The sequence below is a fragment of the Paralichthys olivaceus genome, chromosome 23 (assembly GCF_024713975.1).
Source record: "Paralichthys olivaceus isolate ysfri-2021 chromosome 23, ASM2471397v2, whole genome shotgun sequence".
In the NCBI taxonomy this organism is placed as follows: Eukaryota; Metazoa; Chordata; class Actinopteri; order Pleuronectiformes; family Paralichthyidae; genus Paralichthys; species Paralichthys olivaceus.
Window position 1 is genome coordinate 13,886,897 of NC_091115.1, and position 26,858 is coordinate 13,913,754.

The 26,858-nt window shown below is 39.9% G+C and overlaps 1 protein-coding gene across 2 annotated transcripts in view; it reads right to left on the minus strand.

Annotated features, from left to right (window-relative positions):
• Positions 1 to 3,692: 3,692 nt before the first annotated feature.
• The window catches only part of LOC109637566 (anoctamin-4), a 40,053-nt gene continuing 16,887 nt past the window's right edge, over positions 3,693 to 26,858 (minus strand). For both annotated transcript variants that reach the window (XM_020100024.2, XM_020100022.2), the window contains 26 exons: positions 26,521 to 26,721; positions 25,459 to 25,607; positions 25,154 to 25,303; positions 23,897 to 23,997; positions 23,342 to 23,386; positions 23,127 to 23,258; positions 22,807 to 22,913; positions 22,174 to 22,229; positions 21,448 to 21,569; positions 21,053 to 21,187; positions 20,344 to 20,440; positions 19,666 to 19,726; positions 12,846 to 12,928; positions 11,953 to 12,093; positions 11,506 to 11,670; positions 11,278 to 11,314; positions 10,989 to 11,100; positions 9,926 to 9,983; positions 8,152 to 8,249; positions 7,827 to 7,969; positions 7,208 to 7,360; positions 6,983 to 7,130; positions 6,730 to 6,849; positions 5,967 to 6,072; positions 4,676 to 4,880; positions 3,693 to 4,325 (listed from right to left, as the gene is read on the minus strand). In XM_020100024.2, the coding sequence (XP_019955583.1) occupies positions 4,689 to 4,880; positions 5,967 to 6,072; positions 6,730 to 6,849; positions 6,983 to 7,130; positions 7,208 to 7,360; positions 7,827 to 7,969; positions 8,152 to 8,249; positions 9,926 to 9,983; positions 10,989 to 11,100; positions 11,278 to 11,314; positions 11,506 to 11,670; positions 11,953 to 12,093; positions 12,846 to 12,928; positions 19,666 to 19,726; positions 20,344 to 20,440; positions 21,053 to 21,187; positions 21,448 to 21,569; positions 22,174 to 22,229; positions 22,807 to 22,913; positions 23,127 to 23,258; positions 23,342 to 23,386; positions 23,897 to 23,997; positions 25,154 to 25,303; positions 25,459 to 25,607; positions 26,521 to 26,721 (2,912 nt within the window). In that variant the 3' untranslated portion in view covers positions 3,693 to 4,325; positions 4,676 to 4,688. The remainder of the gene's footprint in view (positions 4,326 to 4,675; positions 4,881 to 5,966; positions 6,073 to 6,729; positions 6,850 to 6,982; positions 7,131 to 7,207; positions 7,361 to 7,826; positions 7,970 to 8,151; positions 8,250 to 9,925; positions 9,984 to 10,988; positions 11,101 to 11,277; positions 11,315 to 11,505; positions 11,671 to 11,952; positions 12,094 to 12,845; positions 12,929 to 19,665; positions 19,727 to 20,343; positions 20,441 to 21,052; positions 21,188 to 21,447; positions 21,570 to 22,173; positions 22,230 to 22,806; positions 22,914 to 23,126; positions 23,259 to 23,341; positions 23,387 to 23,896; positions 23,998 to 25,153; positions 25,304 to 25,458; positions 25,608 to 26,520; positions 26,722 to 26,858) is intronic.

The window sequence follows — 26,858 nt, forward strand, 5'->3', positions numbered from 1 at the left end:
AGGATGTTCATGCTGAACAACTATTATTGTTATTATTATTAACAACAATACTAAGTAATTAGTAATTCATTATTATATGAATTGTTGCTGCTATCATTAATAATCAACTCTTTTTACACTGTTATTGTTTTTAATGTGAACTAGTCAGAGCTGATACCTGATGGTGCACAAGTGTTCCCAGTCTCTCTCAAACACTTCACCCACCCCTCCATCACCTTTGTGGTGAGTAGATAAAGAGTGAATTTACTTGTACTTACTAAGTACTTTACGGTCCATACTAACACTCACACTCTTGCAAATGTAAAGCCCAGTGCACCAACCAATAACAATTAACGGGGGTGCCACAAACAATCAATCAATGTGCCTGCAGGAACCCTCCTCCATGTTGCCGGCAGAGTTTGAATATTTTTTCATTTGAATATTGAATGTGAAAACTGCCCAAAGTGAAATAAAATTGTTATTAATGCAATGTCTATGGCAGCACTCATCAGAAAGTCACACAGAGCCACAGGATATTATGAATTAATTTGTTTCCCTGTAGATGATTGCTTCTTATTATAAACACTAGAGGGAATAGAGATCCCAGGATTGAGTGCCTGTCGAGTTCAGTCGTGCATGGCACATAAACATTTATGGTGATGATAATGGTTGGTTGGTTGGACCAGCAGCTTGTAGAACTGAGAGGTGCAGTGTTCAGGTTGGCACATAAATGCACTAAAGGCCTCTTTGTTGGGTAGCTGCTTCTGTAAGTTGATCATGTAACACAGGCCAAATACACAAATATGAATAAAATGTCACAGGATACTGCAGTGGTAATAAAACCAGCTCATCAAAATAAGACTCAATGAAATTTTCATAATTCTTTTTGGCTAATTCGTGGGTTATGTTTCAGTCTGAGTTTCACTCTGCTTCAGCTCAGTTTTGCTGTTTGTCCACTCCTGATAGGAATATGTGACTCTTAAGCTGATGCCCGTCACCCATAGACTGTATATATGACTTCCTCACACTTTCCAAAATTAAGCCAAATTATCCTGGATGAGGATGCTGCCTACACATGACTGAGAAAACACTGAAAATGTTGAAAAATGTCCTCTCACACTATGTTTAACAAAGCGGGGAAAACAATTCCTGGATCTGCCCACTGATCTGGATCTGCACCAAAAGTTTATGGGTTAATTCCTGACCCATAATGCATTCTTCCACCAAGTTTTGGGATAATCTGTTGAACTGTTTTTGCATAATCCTGCTAACAAACAAACAAATGAACAAACAAACAAATGCAGATATCTTCGCCAAAAAATGAAATACCCAAATGTGAAAAGAGCAAATCAGAATTCAATTTGTCAGACTGCAATATGGCATCATGGTGAAGATGCCCAAACAGCAACGTGCAGTGTCACAGAGATGGGAAAAGATACTGATGAGTCTAGTTTGTTTTAAGTGGCAACAGGCAGGTTATCTGCTTGATTGCACAGTGTAATGACTAACGAAATAATCCACCATCTGTGTTTACACTGGTTCCCTGTGAGTGTTGTTTCACTAATTCTTTCTGCCACCAGGCATGTGATTTTGCTGGAAAAATGAAGGCGTGATTTATGGCACACAGGAAGTGCGTCTGCCAGTGCACAACCAAAGCAGATGATTGTGCTTTTCTTTGCTCTGGTAGCTCAAAGAAGCTTTACCCAGGTAGAGGAAATGGTAAATGATGGAGAAACTACCTGACAATGGAAATAGAGCCCAGTTGTCAGAGGATGTGTAAAGAAAAAAGACAGACAAATGGTGAGAGCTCTGGGACTTCAGTAATAATTCAGTAATCAGTTATAATAAAACCTGCCTGCTTCTTAATACTACTGGGTGTTTCACTCTGCTGTTATCACAGCCCTGAGATCCTGGGTTGGAGCTTGAATTTAGATTTTTACGGCCGTGTCTCACTTTGGACTGCAGCCATGTTTTGATCCAATCCTCTGACAGAAGCACCAACAGTAATCCCACTCGTCCATTTCCACTAAATTTGATTGCTTTACAATTTAGATTTTATCACTTGTGTTGTTTCTACTCTTCAACAGTCCAAAAAACAAAACCACAATGCAGTGAGAGTTCTGTCCTCACCAACCCTCTTTCTTTTTCTCTGCATGCTCACTGCTCTACCACACATATGTTGAACTACACTTATTACAAAGAGTGCCCTGCTTCCAAAATGCGGGGATACATGAGAAAACGTCAGATATTATCCTCTGACTGCCTTATGTAACTCTTGGGCGTGTGTCAGGGATAATCCTCTTAGAGAGGAGAAGAGTCGCCTTAATAGGAAACAAAACACCATTTGTCTGCTCTGCCCCCTGCTTTTAATAATCAAAATGGAGTTTGTATGGAGGCCACATCCCCAGAGTAATCCACGCTGAAGGACAAGCCTCTACACTCAACCTTTGATTATTTACATGTTCAAAATTACCACTCAGTTATAGGCCTCAGATAAATAGATGTGTTTGGGTGATAAAAAACTTCTGGAGGATGTTTAACACAATGAAATACTATTGTGAGTGATGTCGGTGCAGATGCTTTATCCACAGCAAAAAAGGTCTGTGAGGCGAAGAAGGTCATGTAAATGTACATTAATTATATATTCACTCAAATGTGAAATATAGTTTGATCGATTTTCCAGATTTCCAGTGAGCAAGCTCATTAAAGTGTCTTGAAGGCAGAGTTATGTTTCATCATAAATCACAGGTCAGTAAGGACGATTGTAAAAACCCACTTGTGCACTGAGACGGATAACAAGCTGCTTAGCCAGTGAGACCAGCTTCATGGTCCACAAAGTGTGTATAAAACCTCCACTCTGTGTTGAGGCAACGACGTGTGAATGTTAGAGGACACGCAGACTGTCACATTTCAATTCAACAATATCACATCATAGCAGTAGCATCAGAAAGGGAGTCTAATGAAAGCCATTTTTCTGAATTTACTGATCTCAAAAGGGCTTAAACCTTCCTGTTTGTGTTGTTTTAGGTTTGACCTGCCCTAAATAATAATGTTACAATGACAAGTAGATGAAGACATCTGCTTCTTCAGTGCAACTCAGCTCTCTGTCTCTCCCTGGTGGTCGAACAGATACATTTTCTTTGTGTGTGTGTGTGTTTATATTCAGCAGTGAAAAAGTCATAAATAGAGGTAAGCTGATTAGTTAGACCACATTTAGTTCAACAAAATAAAAAGGAAATAAAGGCTTCAACATTTTCTCTTCCCTCTTTATCTTACGCCAGGCAGAGTGGTGCAGGTTATCAATCGCCATTTAGAAATAGGTAGTAATTATAACCGAACAGTTATGTGAAAGAATAAATCATGAAAATAAATCAGGATTTGGTTTTCTGGTTCAGGGAGGTGGTGGTGTTTTAGTGTAGAGACTGCTGCTTTTATCTCAATAGCATTAGAGCAAAACTTTATTTTTTATCTGGCTTTAATTTTTGTGAAAACTTAAGAAAGCTTTTCTTGTTTTTAGTGGAGTTTCAATGATAGGAGTGTCACGATTAAGTTGTTGGATGTAAAACCATCAACATTTTTAACTTTATCATATGAATCTTACACCACAAATTAATTTATTACAGAAGAGGAAAGTACTGAAAACAAAAGTTTATGTGACTGTTTGAGTAAAACTATATATAACAAACACACACACACAAACAATTCAAAGTCAATTTCTTTACAATAAATAATGTTTATTACTGCAATTATCAATCTAAATTCAAATACATTTGCAATGTAAGCAAACTGTGGACACAGCCGCAGCTTGAGTAGAATAACTCTTAAATTATTTTAATTTTATTGCACTACACTATAGCAGAGCAGAGGGTCTGACATTCATTTAATTATCTTTATTTACAATAAAGCAAAATGTGAACTCCTTAAACAAGGAGCAATGTAAACAGGGTTTGTCATTCAGTAAGCTCCGCAGAGTGATTTTCTCACATCTGAAAGAAGAAATCGGTAAAAGCTGAGCCTTGCTTAAAACCTACATTCAGGATCTGAAGACATACGCTGTTGACAGTCCAAAGTGGTCGAAAACCATCCGCATAAAAACTTTATTTTCTTTATTTTTTTTAGCAAAACCTGTTGCCAAATGTTCAAGAGAACATCTCTCATGGTGCAGACTCAGGCGCTCCAGGATCGCTGTGACCCTGCTGGGTGCAGTTCGTCAACTGTCCACTTGGAGTTGCTGGTCTGACGTGGCAGGAGCAGGCTGAGAGTGCAAGGGTCTAGTATCATGCAGGAAACCCAGCACTCATCACTTTCCTTCACTGTGCATTGAAAATCAAACACCAGCTGATGACCTGGAAATAAGAGAAACGTTACGGTGAGTCTAAACAAGTGAACTTTGAAATTCATTTGAATGTTTTCTACTTCTTGGGTCTCATTTTCTATAGTCTTGTCAATTATTCCTGACATTTTATCTTTCCTTTGATGTACTTTGACTTTGGCCATTAAAAAATAATGTTTTATTATTACTGTCAAGAGTTTAAGGACCTGAATGTTTAAATATACAAGTTAACACTATTCCTTAGAGCAAACCCCAGATAAGAAAACATTGGTTAATATCAGATTTTTTGCAATATCTTCTTAAATTCAGCTGGTGAATGAGGCCCAATAAATGAAAACAATATTTAAGAATGTGTGGTTGTACCAGTGTGGTGCGTTCAGGGCCATTCCTTGTGGTGAGCCCTAACTTTCCTCTTCTTCTCGTTCTTCTCCTTCTGCAGTCTCTCCAGCTCGGCCTCATACATCATCTCCTGGATCAAATATTTCTCCCTGCGCATACGGTCCCGCAGGTCCTTGGGAAGATCTGGGATCAGGTAGGCGATCAGGGTCTTGATGGCAAAGACCATGTGCTGTAAACAGTTATCACAAATGTCAGAGGAACACTCCCAAAACAGAGGGAATACTCAGAATATTCTGGACCACATTCTTAAAGCGATATTTTGGGGAAAAAACTAACTCTAGGACTGTGTCGCCCACCGTGAGATAGAGACAGATGAATAATGGTAACTTAATTACTGTAAATTCTATAAAAGGGAAACGTCCAATTCACAAACATATGTCCAAAATAAAATATAAGGTCTATAAAACTGAAGTAGATTGAAATGGCTAAACCTTTCTTAACAGATTACCTCTACAAAGTTTATATAGCAGACACCGAACGACGTCAGGCTGAGAGCAGTGCAGGTGAACCTACACAGTAAAGCTGTGAGCCATAACAACCAAATTTGGGGATTCATCTGACTAAGTTTTTCAACATTTTAGTTAATATCTAAAGAAATAATGCAGATATGTTGCATTATTTTTGCATTATTGCACAGTTGGACTTTGGTGGAGGTTTTGTTTTCGCCTGTCTGTTTGTTTGTTGGTTTGTACTTTTGTTTGTAAGCAAGATTTCGATAAATGGGTGATGGAATCCATAAAAGTGTGGTGCAGATCCTAATCAGGGGACAGATCCAGGATTTTTATTTCATTTAATTGTTGATTTCTAAGAGAATAATTCAGGGATCTTGATGAAAAAAGTCAAGCATGCAAAGACGACTGATATTTGCGGAATTTGGTGAAGATCCCAATAAAAATCTAGAGTTTTTTTTTATGATCAACACCTTTTACATCACACACAGTAATTCTATCAATGGTTGGAAACCAAAAAAAGATGAGTGCAGCTTTACTTGTCTGGCTAGTAGTGCTGATTGATGTTCACTAACAGTCTAAATGAAGTGTCTCCTCAAACAGACAGACATGAATTGTATGGTTAACCTTCCAACACAAAGGCTAAATTGAATCCTGCAGTTAGTCCTGTTTCAAGCCCTTTTCAAATATAAATCCAAGAGAGCCAGTTTGAGCTATCAGGTTAAATCTATCATTGATAAAAACAATATAACAGATTCCAGTTCTGAGCTCAGCTTGCTGTCTGGAGTCATGAATCACAGACTGACCTCAAAAACAATAATGAACGCAAGTCGAGCTGCCAGGACGTGCCAGAACTGCAGAGTGTACGAGTAGGGCTCGGCAGAGTCTGGAGGCTCCCTGTAGTCACGATACCTGGAGGGTCACAACGTGGAGGTCAAAGTTCATGACATGATGATATCCACTCATGTTAGTGATTCAACCACTGACACAAAAGTCAACAAATTAAACAAAAGTAAAAACTACCGGTGTTCAGCTCAGGCTGATGACAATATATGTATAGATGAAAGAAAGAAATTATTAGTAATTGTCATATTACACCTCAAAATAAATTTAGTATGCAAAACATGTTTTTAGCTTGTACCTAGCTACGTGGTTTATCTACAGCAGCAGCTTTCCTGGTTCAGGAAGCCGAGGATCATGGGTAAATCCGCTGTTCATTGGTGCTTCAGTTCAGTAAGTTGGACTGCACAGTCAAAGCTCCGGATTTGTTTGTTCTCTATATGAAAACCACTTAATCCCTCAGACATGGAGCCCAACAGAATTAATAACCACATATGGCTGCAGAGGGCGCTGTTGCTCAGTAAAAGTTACATAGTGTTGATTTTATCAGGATCATCAGTGAAGTGATGGATGAACAACATAAAATAGGTCATGTCATCCGTTTTGGAGTTGCACAAATGCCTGCAGCCAAATCCAGTTAAAAATGAACATGTTTCCATTTCCAACAGATGTTTCTGTTTTTGGAAACTGTGCTCGAAGCTCGGCCACAGAAACCTCACGGTAACCTACCTGCAGTACTTCACAGCCTCTCCAAAAAGCTCAGAGCCATTTGTCCCATACTGCGATCTCCTCTCAAAGTCAGACACCCGGAACACTGAGAGACTGGCGTTGACGTAACCCATCATACATCTGAGGATAACACGAGAAATGAGTTTATCCAGCGCTTCCTGTGTCTTAAAACATGTTTAGGTTTATTTCACAAAAACAAACAAACACACAACATAACTAAATTAAAGGAATGCCTTGTTTGATTCTCACTCACCCCTCCCCTGCTCGTCCCTGACCAGCACAAGGTCCATACTTGTAGGCGTAAACAAGACGTGGGATGAAGTCTGAGGTAACGGCGATGACGAAGGCATTGGTGATGACAGACAGGATGCCGATGCCTTCCAGGATGCCATACCAGATCCCTGCCACAAATACACACATTCACTTTCACACCAAATTGATAGGATAGAGATAAATGTACCATATATTATTTACCCACCAATGTCTTTGGCTTGTGATGGCAGAGGTCGGCGCCACTGTGTGACAAACTTGTAGGCGTCTAAACGAATCTCAATGATGTTGTTGAGCAGGGCTAAGAGAGGCGCCAGAGGGAACGCTGCCACAAAGATGGTGGTGAAGCCGAACTGCAAAACTGAAAGATAAAGATGTAAAAAAGGATTTAGGAATCCTGTAGTTAGCTTATGTTCCTCCCACAGTCCAAAGACATGCAGATTGGTTAGGGTAATTGGAGACTATAAATTGACTGTGGGTGTGTGCCTGTGTATACTTTGCATTATACCATCATTTACTTACTTTTTCAAAGCTTACTTAAAAGTATTGAATAAGATGAAATGTTAATATATATTTACACACTAACAGACAAAATTTCCCTAGATATACTTCACAGCAGATCACTGTCACAATTACATAACACAGACTGAAGCTGCTTGGCCACCAAATGAAAATGTTCAAAAATTCTGTTGCAGAAGATTAAATTGCTGAGTACATTTGGGATACTCTTATAAACATAAACCAATTACTAAAGGCTGTGGTTCGAACATGGGTCAAAAACATTTTTGGAACTAAAAAGTGTGTTCTGCGCTTTAGCTGCTACTTACTCATCTCTAGGTATTCATCGAAGAGTCCGTAGGCATTCATTGGCTGCAGGTTGTAATCCCTCTCCCACTGTGGGAAGCTGGCCTTGGCGTTCGGTCCGTGCTCTCTCCTCAGCCGCCGCCGTGTCCACCAGTTCTGGATCAGCCTAGACAAACAACACCAGTGGAAACATGCAGCAGGAAATGGCAGAAACCAATGATCCCGCATGGAGACATTACAGTATTACTCATTATTCTGCAATCAAGACCACAGTACAGTGATTCCACATCTGGCTGAAAATGTATTTGGTTGCAATGAAGATTAAAAAGGCAAAACCTTGGAACTCACGGGTAGCCAAGCTCCATAAAGTTGTTCCAGGTCTGTTTTAGCACCATGATGATCCCCATCTGCATACACAGGTCAATGAGACAACCACTGGGGTGACACTGCAGAGACGAGGATAGAGAGAAGGATGTGGGATCGACACCGGAAACCACACATATCAGTTAATTCAGAACCACACAGACCTTGATTAAGTGTGTGTTCAAAATGATTTCAAGCAACACATGAGTTGTGTTTTGACTAAAGCTCCAGCAGGGATGAGTTCTACATAAATTCAAAAACTGTTGCAGAGTAGAGACATTAGCCACAGTTATTTTACAGTACACACACACTATACATACCTCTACATATACACATTTTAAATGATCACAGTCCCTACTTTTAATATCTTTTATATTTGTGTCAGTCCACAGTCCAGCACTGCATCCCAAAATGTCTGTGAGTGATTGTGTTCACAAGTTATTAAGCTGTGTAAAGGACTGAAGTTACAACATTGTTTGGCCGGCCCAGTTTCTTCATTGGCCATTATTTTTTCACAATAAACTGGCACCATAATTTTCTGTTATGGGCGGCACAGTGGTCCTGTGGTTAGCATTGTCGCCTCACAACAAGACAGTTCGAGATTGGAATGTGGGGTCTCGCTGTGCGGAATTTGCATGTTCTCCCCGTGTCTGCATGGGTTTTTTATCTGGGTTAGGTTTACTGGAAACTCTAAATTGACGTGAGTGCGACTGTGTGGATGGTTCTGTGATACACTGGCGACCTGTCCAATGTGAGCCTGGTTCCTATCTCCCCCTGTGACCCTCAAAGGATAAGCAGTACACATAATGGATGGATGGATGGACTTTCTATTAGCTGACCCCTTTATTGACATTTGTCAAAAATGTGCCTAGTGACACATCCGGTGACTTTTTGGACAAACTACTAGATTAGAAATAGGTGTATTGCAATGTATTGATGATAGTTGTAATATTTACAAATGTCTACCCTATCATTTCTACCCTATGTGCAGGGCAAAGCTCTCCCTCACTCGCTTTCTCTCTTGTCTCTTGGCTCGCAGGTCTTTTTGGGAAGCTAATGTCAATGACAGTTAAGTGTGCTGTGTACTCTGTTGAAGGAGGAAATGGAATAGTAGAACACCGAGCTGTCAAACATGGCATCTAGCTACAGATTGTGTACATAGTCTTAAAAAAGATTGTAGTACTTTGACGTTATTTTGCCAGTAATTTACAAGCTTTACAAAGCTGACATCAAATCTAAGTTCTAACTTGTTGATTTCTTGAATATAAGGCAAGTACCTTTAATGGGCACTTTTGTAAACAAGCTAATTTACATTGAAGAAGCAGCACAGTCCTCTAATGAGAGAACCTTTTAGACATTTCCCTGGAGCTTTTAGCCTATTTTGCAAATTCTCATTCAAGGCACAAACCCTCCAAGCACAATCATGACTCTGCACAGCTACAAATGGCTGACTGGGGCTACACTTGTACTGCACATGTCACATTTACAGAGATTTTCCATTTCCATTTCTGTAGCCGGGGGAACAAGTGGGAGCGCATTAGCTCATCACCTAAAAGCACCACCTCAGGCTCCTTTGTCCCCTCGGACCACTTCAGCGTTTGTTCTTTCCCCACATGTTCCCATAAGCGAGCAACACTTCCTGCTGATGGCAGTTGAATGCCTGATGGTGGAGCAGACTGTAATAGCTAAATGTCTAAACCAGAAATACTTGGATCCATAATGCTTTGCTGTTATTTTCCCATGGGGATGCACTACTCACTTCTTCCAGTTTCCAGCGATTGATGAGGCGTAGATATGCGCCAGGCCGCCCTGTGAACCTGCCAACCGAGGAAAAAAATTACAATTAGAGTAAAGTCTGTTTCTCCTATGTCAGGTGGCAGGAAGAATATCAATTTGAATTGTATTGTTTTATTTTATTTTATTGAGAAACCAAAAGCAACAGTGTCACAAAAAAACATGCTACACATAGCATAGACATTCCTCAGCCTCCAGCTGTAAATGTATCAGTATGGATGTGATGCTTAATGCAACAAAGGCCTTACGCATGGAATCCATAAAACATTATTCTAAAAAAACCTTCATATTGAGTTATTACAATAACTCTGTGAGCTGATATAGCTAATATTTACTCTGTCATCCTTAGGGTATTCTATAAAATGAGTAAATATTCAAAACGCCTCTATTCAGACTATGTACACAACTACACGTTTATTCCAAGGTATTCATTATCCTCTTAAACTCTCAAGCAACCTCTCTTTTCTGTTATTACCTCCGGCTACGGGGTTATGTTTTCACCCGTCTGTTTGTTGGCTGGTTTGTTTGGTTTGCATAAACTACTTGATGGAAAAAACTTGGTGAGAGGACGCAACATGGGTATGGGTCAGGAAAGAACCTATTAAATGGATTATTGGTACAGAACCAGATCAGGGGGTGAATCCAGGAATTTTCTTTCACTTTCTTTCCCATTGCAACGTTTTTTTTTCAACATTTGCTTCGATTTCTTCTTGATGGAAAAAGCCAGACATGTTCAGGGGACTGATTTTTATGACCAGTGTAATTTGGTGCAGATCCAAATAAAAATCTTTATTTAGTGAATTTAAATGTGGTGTCACAACAGGACTGTTGGGCCTTGACGGAGGTATGCCATAGTAGTTTAGCCTTTGTTTAAAATCATTGAAATATTATTTGTCATTTCTCTTATTTAATGATTTTCATCACCTGTCATTTATTTTTCATCTTTTTACTGACTAAACTAAACTTAACAACAAAATCAGTCCACTCCTGCAGTACCACCTTTTGTTCTCTATATGGGACTTTCTCACCTCCCCAAAAAGAAGGCGATGTAGAAAGTTGAACTGTTGAGGTTGACAAACTGAAAAAGGAACATCTTGAGAGTAAAGCTGTTCTCCCACTCTGACTCCGTCCTTGGCTGCTCTGTGGAGGTTCAGAGAGAGAAACAAGCAACAGTGACCCGAACAGATAAAATGAGATGTAAATATGGATAAAAATGTGCGGCATCAAATATTTAGCCAATGTCATGTAAGTTAAATCTGCTTTCAAAACTCACTTTCAGCTTCAACAATACTCAATCTGCTAGTATAGTTAACTTACCTAAGTTGGTGAGAAGAAGAGCTACTTTTTCATAGAGCTAGGGGAAAAATACATCACAATACAATTGTTATAATTTAATTGTTGCTCACAGCCAAGTTACGTGTGTTGTGTACTTTTGCGTCTCTGGGTCTTGGCTGTCATGTGTTAGAATTATCTCAGCTCCTAAATTAATTGTTTATTGACCTTTTCTCTCAGCACTGCAGCTGTCGGTGGGCGGCACAAACTCACCACGTTGAGGAGCATGATGATGCAGAAGTTGATGCAGACTGCCGTGCCCGTGGTCGCCACCTGAGAGTTGTTCCTGATGAGAGCCCAGCCGAAGGCGGCAAAGGTGCTGACGGTGATCACACGGTAAATGACGATGCCAAACACAGCGGCAATCACCACCAGAATCTGTGACATCAGAGTGTTGTGCAAAAGGTATTAAAACAAATACAGCAATATATAAAACTTAGACTGTATGCAACCTGGGGCAAGCCCCTCTTAGTTTGTTCATACAGAATTTAAAACTGGCTTCTAGGCAAATAAATGGAAAATATTCAAAAATAGACAAAAGACAAAAACAATGTAGTAACAATACTTTCTTTTAAATTATTTATGGCTGTAAGACACAATAAATGCAAACATGATAGTTACGCACATGCTTATTGACATTTATTTACCACTGAACCTCACCATGAAGAAAATTCCAGATGCTGAGACAACAAGACGACTGTATTTGTCGGTGAAGGCTTGGTAAGGCTCAGGTTTTCCAGAAATGGGATTCATCCTCTCCTTCTTGGAGTATTTGGCCTCAAACTGAGGACGTATTTCATCCTGAAAGACAAACAACAGGGAGTTCATTTAAATCCAAATAAAAATCGTCTAGATCTAGTGAAATAAATGTCGTCTCATAGGGAGGTAGGGTTTTAATCAGTGGCTGTATGGTAACAAATAAGGCTAGAAACCTGTAACTACCACCAATGTGTAGCTATGAGGCTTGTTTTAGTTTAAGTGGACTGTTGGGCCTTGACGGAAGTATGTGCTCTACTGAGTGCAATTCTAGTTGTTTCTGTGGTACTTTGCAGCAGGTACCTGTGGGTTTTTCTGGCATTGTTCTAACAAAGGACTGAATAGAGGGACAGGGTTTGGCTGAAAGGTGAGTGGGCAGGGCCTGATGACAACAGTCCCAGCAATGTTGTCACCAGTGACATTATGACCCTGGCCACCAAGTCAGACCTGAGGTTCTGAAAGCCTTCATTTTGTTTTCAAAAGTGTTGAAATTGTAAATTTTCTGTGTAATCGACAACAATCCCACCTTTTTAAAAATATACGCCTACAGACTCACGTAAAAAAAGGAAGAAAGCAAATATTCCTGAAGGCCAAAACTGTTCTTGAGACAGAAATCCTTTTGTTTGTGTTTTTAATCAAATAAAAGCCTCAAAGCCTCAAAAGAGCAACAAGTTATTTGCATTAAAAAAACATCATGGTGGAAATACAAACGGCTGAAACTTTGTCTTTTGCTTATCATGACATTCTTTGTACTTGATGTAGAAAAAACAAATTTTAAATGACCGTAACTACATCACCTCCTCTTCCTCCCAGTCGATGAGATCCCAGTCATAAGCAAGGACAGCTCTGCGTCTTTTCCAGAACTCTAGAAAGACTGTTGCTGAAACACATCAATAAAACGGCATCAGGAACTGAACAGTACTCCTCAATATTCTATGACTGACTGATAAGGCAGCAGAAAAACTGAACATAACATGTATTATGGATATATTATCACCTTTTAGCTTTTCATGTGCTCGTGGCTTTTAATGTAATGTCACAGAAGTCCAATGTTTAGTCACTTCATTCACTCTGACTATTCATTTGCTCTGAGGATTTATCGGAGCTAGTTTGTTGAAAATGATGATGACCTGCAGTTTGCAAATAGTAATGAGAGTGAACCAAAACAGTAAAGTTGAAGAACATAAAATCAAAACAAATGAAAGGCATACAGGATTAAAGTTCTCCTTCAGTTTGCGTCATTCCAGAGGGCGCTGTCTGAGTTCCGTGAAGGTGTAGGTGCAGGAGGGGGCGTGTGACATTGTGAACCTGAGGCTCACATTCCTATGAGTTGTAGACCAAGGGTTGTTCAAAAGGTAAATACACCTAATTCAAATTTTCATGTTGGTTTAGAAGAAGTGCACAGGCTGTTCTCTGCTAACACCACCTTTTTTTTTTACATGAAAAGCTATGGTGGGGAAAAAAAGAGTATGCCATTTGAAAAAAACATATTGAGAGTTAATGTCAGCAGCAGCTATCAGGTAAACTTCTCTTCTTTACTCTCCAAGTTGGAATTCAGTAACATTATGTTGATGTCTCGCACACTTGGTTCTTTTGTCTCTTGGTCTCTGTCCTGTTTCCAGCCACTTCCAGGGCTGTTCTGTGACTTTGTGACAAAGGTGAGAGTGAAATATAACTATTTATTAAGTTTGATTACTGCCAATAGGCAATCATGTTTAAAAAGTGGAGCTAAGAAAAGATATCCTTATTGTGCATGAAATTAAATTCACACTTTCCAACAGCCACCTCTTTGGGGACCACTTCAGATAATATATGGGAGTGATGGCGCCCCTCATAGACAGGACATTGATTATCTCGTGTCTCAGTTAAGGTTTAGTCACAACTCCGGATTGATGCCGGATAGAGAGCTATGTAAAAACACTGACAATTGATGAAATACTGAATTTTAATTAACTAGACATACTGGCCAACATGGATTCATATCTCTCAGAAAATCAGGTATTCAGCAGAGCCGGAGTGTTTTGTATTTAAAAATGTTAAAAAGGAGTTTGAATGGGCCTGAGGCAGCTAACACAATTTATAATATTATTGTTATTATTATTGTTACTATCATTAAATTCTAGGTGCTGTGCTTAAGTTTGTCAGTGGATGAGATGCAGAATCTCATCCAGGAGAAATCACCAGGCAGCAGAGAAAAAGCTCAGTATAACATTTTATTATTTACAGCAGCATTTTTATGTTTTCTAGAATCTTTTATTTATATTAAGGTTGATATTCTTACAATTATAAAGATAATACACGTTTCTTTGTACTTCATTGACTTGAGCAAAGGTCTAAGACTGACAGATGGAGTAAACTGTTTTAAAGCTGGGGGGATTTTTGGGGGTGCAGTATAAGGCCAGGAGGGATGGTGTGGAAATGTCAGTTGTTTACATGGCACACACGTCATGTAGGAGGGTCCGTTAGCAGGATTTGCCCCAGCCCCAGTGAGGTCAGCTCTGGTTAAATTGGGACAAATCCCAGTAGGTCATATTATTGTTGGGCTGCTTAATATTTAACTATGGTAGTTTTTATCTGATGCTGCCCTTCTCTGCATATCTTACCCAATCTCTCACCCCTCATAATTTCATTGTCAATAGTCAAATGTCAAAACACCTTAAAATGTCATCAAAATATATATTTTCCACTGGTCAAAAAACCCATTAACATCTGGCTTTTGTCTGCAATTAACATTCACTCCCACGAGTGAGGTGAGAGAGCGCCTCAGTTTTCAGTGCATGAAGCACCAGGCAGGCAATCTGGTCTAATGGCAACAGAAAGGGAGTCAATCGCCTTTCTATAGCGAGTTTAACTCAGTTTAAAACACCTGCATATACTCTCTTTGTAAAATAATTGCAGGGTCATTACTTAAAGACTTGATGCTGCTTCAGGCAACCCTCTAAAGAAAAAACACTAACACTATCGGACACCAATCGTTTTTCACTCTATAAGTACTTTAAAGGTCAGGATTCAACACCCACCACGCAATGAGGGCAGATGAAGACATCTGCCCTCAGATGTTACTGCATGTTATTGACTCAGTTCTGACTGATCAGTAATAACTTGTGATGCCAGCTGGTTTTAGTGCCAAGATAATCAGACTGTGTTGAAACTGAGGCAATTTCTGTTCTGATGTTCACTGAGCATAATGAAATTCACTCTTATTACCAAACAGACACAGACAGTTCTGGAAAGCATGTAGCGCTGAACAAAGTCCTGTGGATAGCTTACTTATTGCACATGTTTAACCTGCCTCTGCTCAGCACTGCTTCTGCAGGGACTTTGCTCTGAACCTCAGTATTTCATGCGCTTGCTTTCAGTTGATTTTCTCCATCCCTGTCGAACGCGCAGTAGAGCAAAATGTTATTTGAATGTGTCCGATGAAGGCGGCGTTTCCCATGTGGAGCCAGCAGGGGTGCACACTTCTAAGGAACCCTAATGAAGGGATTTGAGCTGATTCTCCGCTGCAGTTAAACGTGAAACATATTCGTTTGGACAGCGGCAGCAGCAGCAACTTCCAATACAGAAGTGAGGACTGTAAGGTCAGTACACAAGCAAGTTTTCTTATGTTTTAACTTGATAAAAATGTTGAACTGGAATAAATTTAAAGTTTTCGCAGATATCAGAGCAGCCTCTGCGTGTGTGTGCAGCTGTGAAAACGACTCCAGTTCTCTACACTGCTCTTACACTGTTTCATGATCATCATGTGTACTCATTCTGAAGTTTAATTCTAGTTTGGCATGTTTTTTTATTTATAGGCTCATTTCTACAGTTTTGTTCTGCTGATCTTTTATTGTAACTGTACATTTAGTTATTTAATCAAATTTTAAACCATCATCCTGAGAAACTCGATACATTGTTTTAACAATTCTTTTTTTGAATAGTGACAAATAGTAACGTGTCAAAATGATCCTTTGCAAACTGAATTTTCATGTTTAATCTTTCAAGCCACACATTTCAACAGGCTGCAGGACTTTACTGCCGGCACTGTTTAAAGTTGTGGAACTGGTTTAAAGAGGTGTTAAGTTTGTTTGTGAACGAGATGCAAGGAGATAACTAATAATAATAACTAAAAGTTAGCATTTAGCATTTCTTCTCAAGAATAAACATGACAACAGACCTAACCCTCCACATGTGTCCTTTTCTCTCAACATTTTGATGATAATCATTCATTTTAATTCCGTTTTGTCACTTAATCAGTTATTAAGATAACAGAGCGTTACTTAAGTCAATGTGTATTGTAAGGTGTGTTTTATTTTTTTGCTCATCCTGTGATTTTGGTTCTGCGGCGAATTGCAATTCACTAAAGAACTTTTAGGATAATTTTGATGTTGCATCACTTTATTTTTTTGGCCACATAAATTAATAGAAGCTGATTCTATGTGATTGCACAGGGACTCCTCTGAGGGAGCGAGACATCCAAATCATGGGATTCCTGCAGAGCCAGAACGTGACACTGAGCCTCACCCAGCCAGAGGTCACCCGCTGGGAGTCAAAATCAGAGCTGTCATCAACTGGTACTCTATCATTTGCAATTGTTTCATAAACTCAATATTGGGAATCACTTTATCCCCAAGAAAGGAAAGGGTAGAACAGATAAAGGCTATTGAGCAATCAGTAGTCTAAAACTGCACCACCATCATGGCAAAAAGGATAGAAATGGCAAAGCCTCTATAAGCCCATATAAGGAGAGTAGTTTATTACAGAGCAGGTTAATAAGAAAGACGTTTCACCTCTGTTGGGTTGAACTTTATCTATAAAAAGATTGAGCTTTAGATTTTAAAAGTTTTAAACGTCCTCTCCTACTGCAAGAATAAAGGTAAATGGTAGATTCTTTAACTCTAAAACTTTTCAACGTGGCTACAGGCAGGGTTGTCCCCTCAGCCTCATCACTTTCATACCATTCATTGAACCTTAGTTCAGGCAAAACAACACTAGACAGGATTAAATGCTCTTTCCTCAAGAGGAGTGGTGTAGAGTGAGTTTGTATGCACTTGATGCACTGCTTTAAATAATAGACCACACCACTTCACTTTATACATTCAACTGGTTATACCAGTAATACCCATTAAAGGACATTTTGTTAATATTTTAAACATTTACATATTCTAAGAGAAAAGACTTAGGACTTTTGACTTATACAGCTCCGGAAGGAATGTGGTGGAAAGGATGGTGTGTTTATTTAGCCAGTAGGCACTCATTCATAATTATTTAATGTGTGTGATATTCTGTTCTGAATTATTACTTCCCTTGATTTATGGTCCAACCAATACTTGTTTGCTTCTTCATGATTAGTTTCTTTTGCTTACTGTTTTTAAAATGTGAAAACAATTTTAAAAGTACCACCTCCAAAATGTAATAGTACACAAAACGCTGCCTTTAAACTTTTTGTTTTTCCTCCTCTTGACTGAAACATAGTTCCACTTTATCTTTAAATCACTATAAAACATGTATAAGTGTGAAACAGATAGTGTTTCCACTGGCACCAGAACAATGTCTGAATATGTCTGAGTGTCTGAATTATTAACACACACTAATGCAACAGGGCGTGCACTGCTTTCATTAGTAGGTATACAGTAGAGTGGGAGCTGCATCACTTTACTGTCCATGATCGTAACATGTTTGGATTTGTAGATATTAAGTGTTCTGCTGCCACATTTAATCCCCTCATAGGTTTGACAGAGTCCAAGACACTGGCACTTAACAGATCTACACTTCTTATTAGTTTCAATTCAAATGTCCTGACAGTGTTTGTGTCACACACCAAGCTACATAACCATCTCGTAAATCCTTCTCTCCTCTTACCCCTCAACAGTTAATAATATCATCATCATCCTGGGCATGTTGACCTTTGCCATCCAGCTGTGTTTACTTCTGGGCTTCTTGCTGAGATATTGGAGATTCGACAACAAAGTAGCAGAGGCTCTCAAACACTTAGACACTGCTGACAAACTCATTGGTGAGCATTCAGTTTGCTGTTACAGATGTTGTTTTGATACAGGAGCTGTTCAGATGTTTTTGAGATATTATCACAGATTAAGAGGCTCCTTTGAGACACAAAATCTTTGTTCATTTATGGAATATTCTTCATTAAAACAGATTCATACTCACGTCATATGGAATCAGTATTAACTGACTGGTCCATGAGAAAGAAAAGATCCATGAGCAATTAAATAGTAATAAAAGACATTGTCTGCACGTGTTTCTTTTAATTGCAATGCAAATACAAATCATGTATTTTATGTCTCCAGTTTTAATCTTAAGCAACTTAGGTTTCCATAGTATTCAGATGTATGATGAAATGATATGAGATCTATTCAATGACAACTGCTAGAAGACAACTTTTGCGTACACCAGCCAATCATTTCTTCTGATCCAAATGAAACAATTGGTTTGGTTTGTTATAGTCCTGTGATGCCACCCAGACACCTTTAGGTATTAATGGCCAGTGTAGAGGATTTTAACAAATAAGATAAAGGGTTTCAGAATTGTGCCATAAAACAATATAAAGAAGAGAATGTTCAAGGATAACAGCTGTAAATTATTTTCCAAACCACAGTGATGTAAGGTTAATTTTTTTTCTTTTCTTTTCCTCCAGTCCCCTCCACGGTCTATCCAGACATTTACAAACAAGACAGCTATAAGCTATTTAACGGTGACGCTGCTGATGCGTCATTGCCTGTGGTGTCTTCAAGCGATGACATCTATGAACAATATGAAACCTCTGGGAGATCTCTGTTTGCACCTTTCATTCCCTGGGACCTTGTTCAGAACTGACAGGCTCCCACCCCCTCTGGCATTTACACAAAGTAAATGAAAAATGTGGACATTGGAGGTTAGAGCTTCATGACATAACATGTTGGAGTACATGTCAGTTTTTAAAAGTAGTTTTTTTATTTAAAGGCCTGTTTTAAAGCTGTCTAACATCTGTCTGTATGTGGAATGCATATCTGGAGAACTGGTAATGTGTATTGTTAAGGGCCAACTGAAGTGCAGTGTTGAATTTTGTGTGATTTAAACATGCGATACTTTCAATATTAATAAACTGAATATAAAGAGATGACCAGTGCTCTGTAGCAGTGGTGGCTGGGACTCATCAATGTAGACAACAGCGCGTTTACAATGGGCGTTTATGACAAAAACAACTGATACTCCAGTTTGGGGTTGTGCGTATGGGGTCGAGCTTTACTAAACCTTGAATATATATAGGTGAACAGCTGTTTGTGCAGGCATCAGGGCTCTGTGGAGTGTGTATTGCAGCGGGTGTTAACTTGTCGCAGTAACATTTACAGTTTCAGAAAGAAAGCTGCAACCAGAAAACTGCCCATCCCAAACAGACACTGCTCTCGTATTTACAATGGGTCAAATGTGTGTGCGTGATGTGTGAATCGCCACCCAACTCTGCAGTTCCCCTCAGCTCAACACAGCTTTGTTTTGGTTTTATGGCTCAACATCTTTGGTTCACTCTCTCAACTCTACTCAGTGTTTTTCTCAGATTCAAAGCTCAGATAAACCAGATTAATGTTACCTGCCCTCTCACAAAACAGCTTGTGAACATACTGGAGATGTAAAACTTACCCCAGACAGCCATGAATACAGCAAAGAAAACAGTTGCCCCGTTGTCGAAAAGATGGGTGACCTGAGAATGAAAAAGAAAGTCCTTAACATGATGCTATAGCAATTTAGCAAAGGTTCAATATAAATTACATCCAGTGAATCCTGCAAAATGTGCATACCCTTATATCGATATATTGCTTATGTAATGCGTAAGCACAAGTGAGGACATATAACGCTTCTGTTGTTTTTCCTTGAAGAAGAGTTTAAAGGTTCAGTGTGTAGAATTTAGTGAAATCTAGTGGTAAAATTACATGTTGCAGCTGAACACCCCTCATGTCACCCTCTCCTTCCAAACATGAAAAAGAACCTGTGGCAGCTCCAGTTGTCATAAAAAGATTTTTAGTTTGTCCAGGTTGGACGACTGTAAAAAAAACATGGCGGCCTCTGTAGAGACGTGTATCATGATAATTATTGATATTGACTGATAATATATTTATTTTGATATTGTTTTTTTGCCATATCACCCAGTCCTAGTTCATAGTTGATCTTTATAGATTGACAGATTGTCGTTGTGCTTAATCATTTTGAGTAAAAGTCTCATTGACAGATTTAGTTGGCACGCAGCACATTTTCCTATGAGAACAATGACAGCAGCACAGCTGTCAGGAACACTTTGTCCCGTCGCTGCTGCGACATTACCTTGGCATAGATGCAGCTGTCAGACAGTCTCAGGTAGGGGCAGTACTGGTCACAGATGGGGCACATGATGATGTCAGTGGCCTGGCAGATTTCTTTACTGGAGAAGAACAAACGGCATTAAGCTCATCAGAAATCAGATTCCGGTAAGCCTGGTATTACAGTGACCAGCGACAGTCAACTGAAAGTCCATAGTCAGTTTGAACAAAGGCAAGGTGTGTGTGTGTGTGTGTGTGTGTGTGTGTGTGTGTGTGTGTGTGTGTGTGTGTGTGTGTGTGTCCATTCAGGTTTTTAAGTTGATAAAATGATGCTGTAAAAATGTAAAGAAATTCTCAACACATTCCTATTGTACAGCATTGCAGTGCTTCAGCCATGGTCTTATAAGTGCTGAGAGAGCACATTCACCCAATTTTATTTAACCAGAGAATCCTGAGTTAGTTTAACTTCCTCTATTTTATGAACACGAACATCCAATACTAAGCTACAAGGGACAATTTCACACTCCATTGACTTTCCTGTAATACCAAATTAGTTTTGTGTTGAGAACCGTCGCTTGACTTTATCGTTAGATAAATGGACTCTGTGCTTACTACTGAGGTGCATGTACAGCACAAACAACAATATGAAGCAGATAGAGGCCTGATTTATTCTACAAAGTACTTTCAGTAAAGATACGCACTTTTATCAGAGAACAGAGGGGAGGTGTGTTTACCTGACCTGGCAGTGGTCCAGAGTGAAGACGCCATACAGAAACACCAGGAGGCCGACCAGTGCGGCGGGAAACAGCATCCCTGTGTACCATCCGAGCCACGCGAAGTACAGGCCGATCTTCTCCCCGAAATACCTCCTGAAAAATATTCAAGGACACTACATTCACTGGATTTTGATTTTTAAAACATTCTACTACAAGGTAATGGAGTATTTCCTCTGCTACTGTCTGACACACAAGATAGTATTTTATTTCTCCCACAGAAATGTACAGTGTTACAGCAGTAAAGAGGGAATAGTGGAATACACACTTACAGTAAACACAAGGAACTATAAGAAACTATTGTAACCAAAATATATACAGTGATAAAATGTATAAACTGCATGAGTATGAGTTACCTGATGAGGTCCAGGGGTTGGTACTTGTACCAAACCCCCCACCAGGCCCAGCACTCGTACAGCAGGTGTCGGTGGTTCTCTGCTCCGTGTGTTCTGATGGAGTTTTTGCTGTGGTAGCTTCCCTGTTAACGTTCAAACACACACACATATATATAGACCTAAACAAACAATCTATGTACAGTCCTAGTGTAATACACAGACTGTAGATAAAGATGGATGACATGACAGCTCCTAAAGAGTGAAGCCAAAACATCTGGAACGCCCCCTGGTGGCTAGCTGCAGCATAGGTCATAGGCCCCTCCTCCTCCATGTTAAAGGATGGGACATGGACAAACAAATTTTGACAAGATATGCATCAAATAAAAAAAATCTAACATTTAATTTTAGCTGTTTCTTATCCCACTGATATATACTCAAATATTTGACGCTATAAAAACAGGGCAACATCACGATTGAGATGCAATTGATCAAGTGCACATATCAGATGGACCTCAATACCGTGGCTCCACTCCATGATCACGAGATGGCAGCACTATATCTTGGAATCAATTTCGTACAGTGGGAGGAAGTGATGAGGTGTCGTCCATCTTTATGCAGTCGTTGGTGTAGTGAATGATCAGTGAATGGGGGTATGCCTTTTCACACATCAGCGACCACATATGTGTCAGAGCAAGCAGTGACGGAACTGAGGTAATTAATAGTTATTATGGAAATCAGCCAAATTACCTCATGAAGAGGGAAAGCTGCCTCATATGAGCTGTTGCTCAAAAGACGATTAAGCCCTGGAATGAAAAAGAGAGCAGCATGAAGGAGGAGAAGCAGATGTTACATCCGAACCATCTGTGTCAATGAAATCATGTTAAGTACATAAACTGAACAGGTCTAGAAACGTGTGTAACATGCAGTGCTTATCTGATCCATTGAATGTGCTGTGGCCTCAGCTGCTTTCAGACATGCACTGAACTCTAGATAATCTCCTGATATAATCCGGAGGGGCTAAATGCGGGAACATAAATGTTCCGAGTTTCTCTGCCCAGCCCCCTCATAACAACTGTGTATAATGTCCGAGGGAGCCCATGTGAGAATACAGCAGGAGATCCTCTGCATTCACAAATTTAGACGGCGTTGTTGATGCGCTGTAAACAAAAACATGTGATCTCCGCAGCAGAATGAATGAGCTTTAAGGAAACAAGCAAACGGTGTAGTTGCAAAGAGGTTAAAAAAACTGAGAATTTGTGTAGTTATATATATTAAAGGAAAATGTAATTAGTTTTTACTGTGACAGCTATTGCTTTCTATAGGTTGCACATAATGACAGTTTCTTCAATTTTAATTATTTCAGTTCAGAGAAAAACTCACCCATCTTATTTTTTCCCTCCTCATATTTGACTCGCTGGAGGATGTGGTGGACGATGCGACTTCTGGTGGCGTTGTTGAAAAAAGTCTCTTTGTTGTGGATGATGAAACTGCAGTGAAACGAAGCGGTTATTACAAATCTGTAAGCTGTGAATGCGTGTGCGTGCGTGTGGGCCAATTAAAATCATAGAGGAAACAGATAGAATTCCAATGGCAAAAGTACAAAAGAGGAAATGGAAAATGTACCAGGCAGCAATGTATGATTAAGTTAAAATCATCTTCTATGGGACGGAGCTTCGAAAGGGCACTTCTGTGAAACTCACTGATGTATCCTCGATCGACTGAAGGGGGCGGTAAAGCTCTCGTTCTCCTCCAGGTCAGGCAGAGTGTTGTTGTCAAACTTCATGGGCTTTTGGGGAAGCCAGCCACGAAATTTGTTGATGCGCTTCTCCATCCTACAAGTAAAGTTTGTGTTAAAGCTGCAGCAGTCAAACTTTATCCGCTAGCTTGAATGTTGCCTCTGTGACTGAACACTCACCTGCTCATGAACTTGTGCCGTCGGTGCATGTAAAAGATTTTCCTCCTGGAAAATGGAAGGTGAAAATGACTGACTTAGCACAGGGTGACAATTCAGTAATGAGGGCAGCGATAATTAATGGTGCAACAATGACTGCTGCTATAATTACTACTCCTGATGTTGCTGTGGCAACAAGTACAACTACAACTGCTGATTATAATATTACTGTTAATACTAACATTAAATGTACGACCATTTTGTTTGACTATTGGAGCAATGTTTTTTATGAGTGGGTTCCTGTTTTGCTTGTATCATGTGAGTGAAATGTGAGTTTAAAGCATGACAGTGAAAACGTTGGATTCTTTTCCTTGTTAGAAAAGGAACTTGTGGTTGGTCTGTGATAAACGTAATGTAACGCTGAATTACAATTACACCTCAGGATTCTGAGTAGCATAGGACTTCTCCTGACATGATGAATAAAACACCTTTTACTTCATATGCAGACTTGTGGCCTCTTCAGGAGCATATTCCACGTTTCATAATCTCAATCAAATATCTACTTTGGATGGTTCTCACCTAAAAGGCATGCGTATGTTCATGAGCTCTGCGTAGCGACAGAGGACATCCCATGGTGCATGGACCTTCAGAAAGATCACGTCGCTATTGGTCAGGGAAGCCTGAGCAAGCCAAAGACACAAAACAGCAGTTTAACGTCAGAAACAAAGAAGACTTCAACAGGGAGAACAACGAAACTCAAGTTCAGCTTTTTTTCAGTGCTTTTTGTGCTGGCTGTGCAGTTTCGACGTACTTTACAGTAACTGTGTAGGAAGGGGCATCAACCCTTGTTCAACAGAAATATGTTTCCAGAGATCTGCTGTTTTCGTCACCTGCCTATTACTGACTGACTGAGTAGGAGTCAGAGTAAAGGTTCATGAATCAGGAGCTAAAAGAAGAAAGAGACCTAAAAATAATACAATGACTCAACACAAGAAGCACACAAGTGGCCTGCTGAAGGAGACGAGAACCATTATATTCCTCTGCATATTCTAGATCATGATGACCTTGATGTTAGTGCACTGGCTGATAGAGCCGCAGTCAACACACACACAACATCCACATTTTCCACTCTGTCACTCAAGAGGCACTTTTACTTTATAGGAGGCAGCAGGGGAGAATTTGCCATCAGCAAATTTGTTTTGTCATTATCAGTGGTGGCTCAGCGACGAACGTCACAGCAGCACTCAGCTGTATGAGCATTTGACCAATGAGGTTACATGAATTATAGGACTGAGAACTAAACTGCTTCTCCACACAAACTAGTATTGACACACTGGAAATTAAGAAAACAACTTCATCAAAAGTGACAACACATTCTGTGGAGTTATTGAAGTCTGCTACTCGTCAGTGGTGATGGAACTTCACAAGGCACTGAACTACAGCCAGGTTCATCACTTTTCATCACATTTCCGTTGTCGTTGTCACAATTTGCAGTGCGTCTCTCTATTTGCCCTTGTGTTGACTTTTTGCAGCTGTTTCTGTATTTGCATGTGTTGTGACTTTCTGCAGCACATGTGTCATCCATAATTTGCACGTGTCTTTTCTATTTGCCTGTGAAGAAAGTGAAAAAACAGTCCTGGAACTGCCCATTTGTTTTGATCTGTTCCAAAATTAATTGGTCTCTTTCTTTCTTTGGTTTCATCAAAATTGTTTACCGGTAAGACTGAATGTATTGCTACAAGAACAAAATGTTACCAATATGGATCACAACCTAGCAGAAGCTGAACTGTTGATATCTAGATTTGAACCTCACTGACAAGCGTAACTGTTCCTTACCTCCTTTTCCATCTGTAAGCCCTCAGCACGGATATTCCGCTCAAATACCTCCCTCTTCTCTGACAGCGAGCTGGACTTCCTGTACACCAGGATGTAGTCAATGCGACTTTTTCCATCACTGAAGCAAAGGCCGCTGGACTTACTCCTCCCCTAAAGACAGACAGACAATAGAGGGACAACCAGGAAAGCGTGATATTAGAGAGAAGATAGATTACGATGGACAGATTGATTGGTGTGTATTTAGCTGGCTAACTTTGAAGTAAGGGTGCCTGTGGGGAGTCCAGAGATTGAGTTTCCTCACTCACCTCTGAGGGACTACAATCTGACTTTGTGTTGTCGTCAAGGATGCTGCTGTGTGTGGCCGGGTTCAGCAGAGTGGAGTCGTCGTCTCTGGACGGGGTGCTGGTGCCATCTGACCTTTCCCTCTGGAGCAGCACCTTAACGTCCCTCACAGCTGCGTGGAGGAATGTATAAAATGAAAGACACAAAATGTTGATTGATATTTCTCTGTGTCATTAAGCACAACGCCTTTTATGTTACAAAGAGGCATTTGACTCATTGCTTACAATGATGTACTTTTATTTGAATTTGTGAAGCCTTAACCAAAATTTTAAGGAGGCTCTTCAAAGCTAGAAGTGGTAATGAAGTCTCTAAAAAATGTCATTGTCACACAATTTGCTCTTTTAACTGTTGAGTTTGTTCATTGGAAGGTAACTAGTCTCTCAGGGGATGAACAGGATACTCCTAACAGCACAAGGGCTGAGATAAATCTTGAGTAGGAATGTAATTTCTATAAGCAGAGCACATCACAGAATATAATTGTAAATTGCTCTGGCTGAATTCAGATTCTCAGACAAGGAACCAATGGAACAAGCGATGGTTTACTGGTATAAACAACTCTTAGACTGTCAATTAGATTGGTGAAATTAGGCAAGGTGGATTAAAATCTCACAAGTATCATTATACATTTAATATTATATACTGGAAGCATCTGTTTGGATTACTCTGTAAGGGGGTTATTTTAAGGCGACTATGGAATACCATATTTTCCTTAAAGTGAAGAAAGAGTGTGTGATCTAGGCAGTGCTCATGTTGTGGTGACCTAAATCTATTTACTTCACATTATGTGGACATGTTTTCCCTATTATGAGGGACAAAAAGCAAAAACCCCTAAAGTACGTCATTACATTTAGGTTAGGTTTAACTTTCGGTTAAGGCCAGGGTTAGGAAAGTAGTAGTTATGGTAGCAGGAGAAAGTTTCTCGGACATGATGATTTAATACTAATAATACATAACTGCCACCACATCATGTATAAATCAGCACCGCCACACTGACTTCTCTAACTTCTCTGAGTGTTGGCTCTCACCGAGGGGAGGCACATTGTCTTGCGTGCTGGAGTCCGGAGCTTCAGCCGAGGATTCCTCCATGATGTCTGAGTTCCCACTGGAGGGGAAGACGAGAGGTCTGTCCGCTGCGTGGTAGCCAGAGGCCGAGGGCTGCAGCGGGACTCTGCGTCGGTGGAGGCTCTGCCGCTGGGGCTCAGACCCATGTAGAGATAAACTCACACCTGCAGTTTTCAGACACAGAGAATAAGATTTCACTTTGTATCTGAGTGTCTGTCTGAGTCAAGGGACCCACTGGCACCTCTCGTTGTCCCTTTTGTTGTTTATTATTTGCTCTCAAAAGAGAGACACAACAAGCACA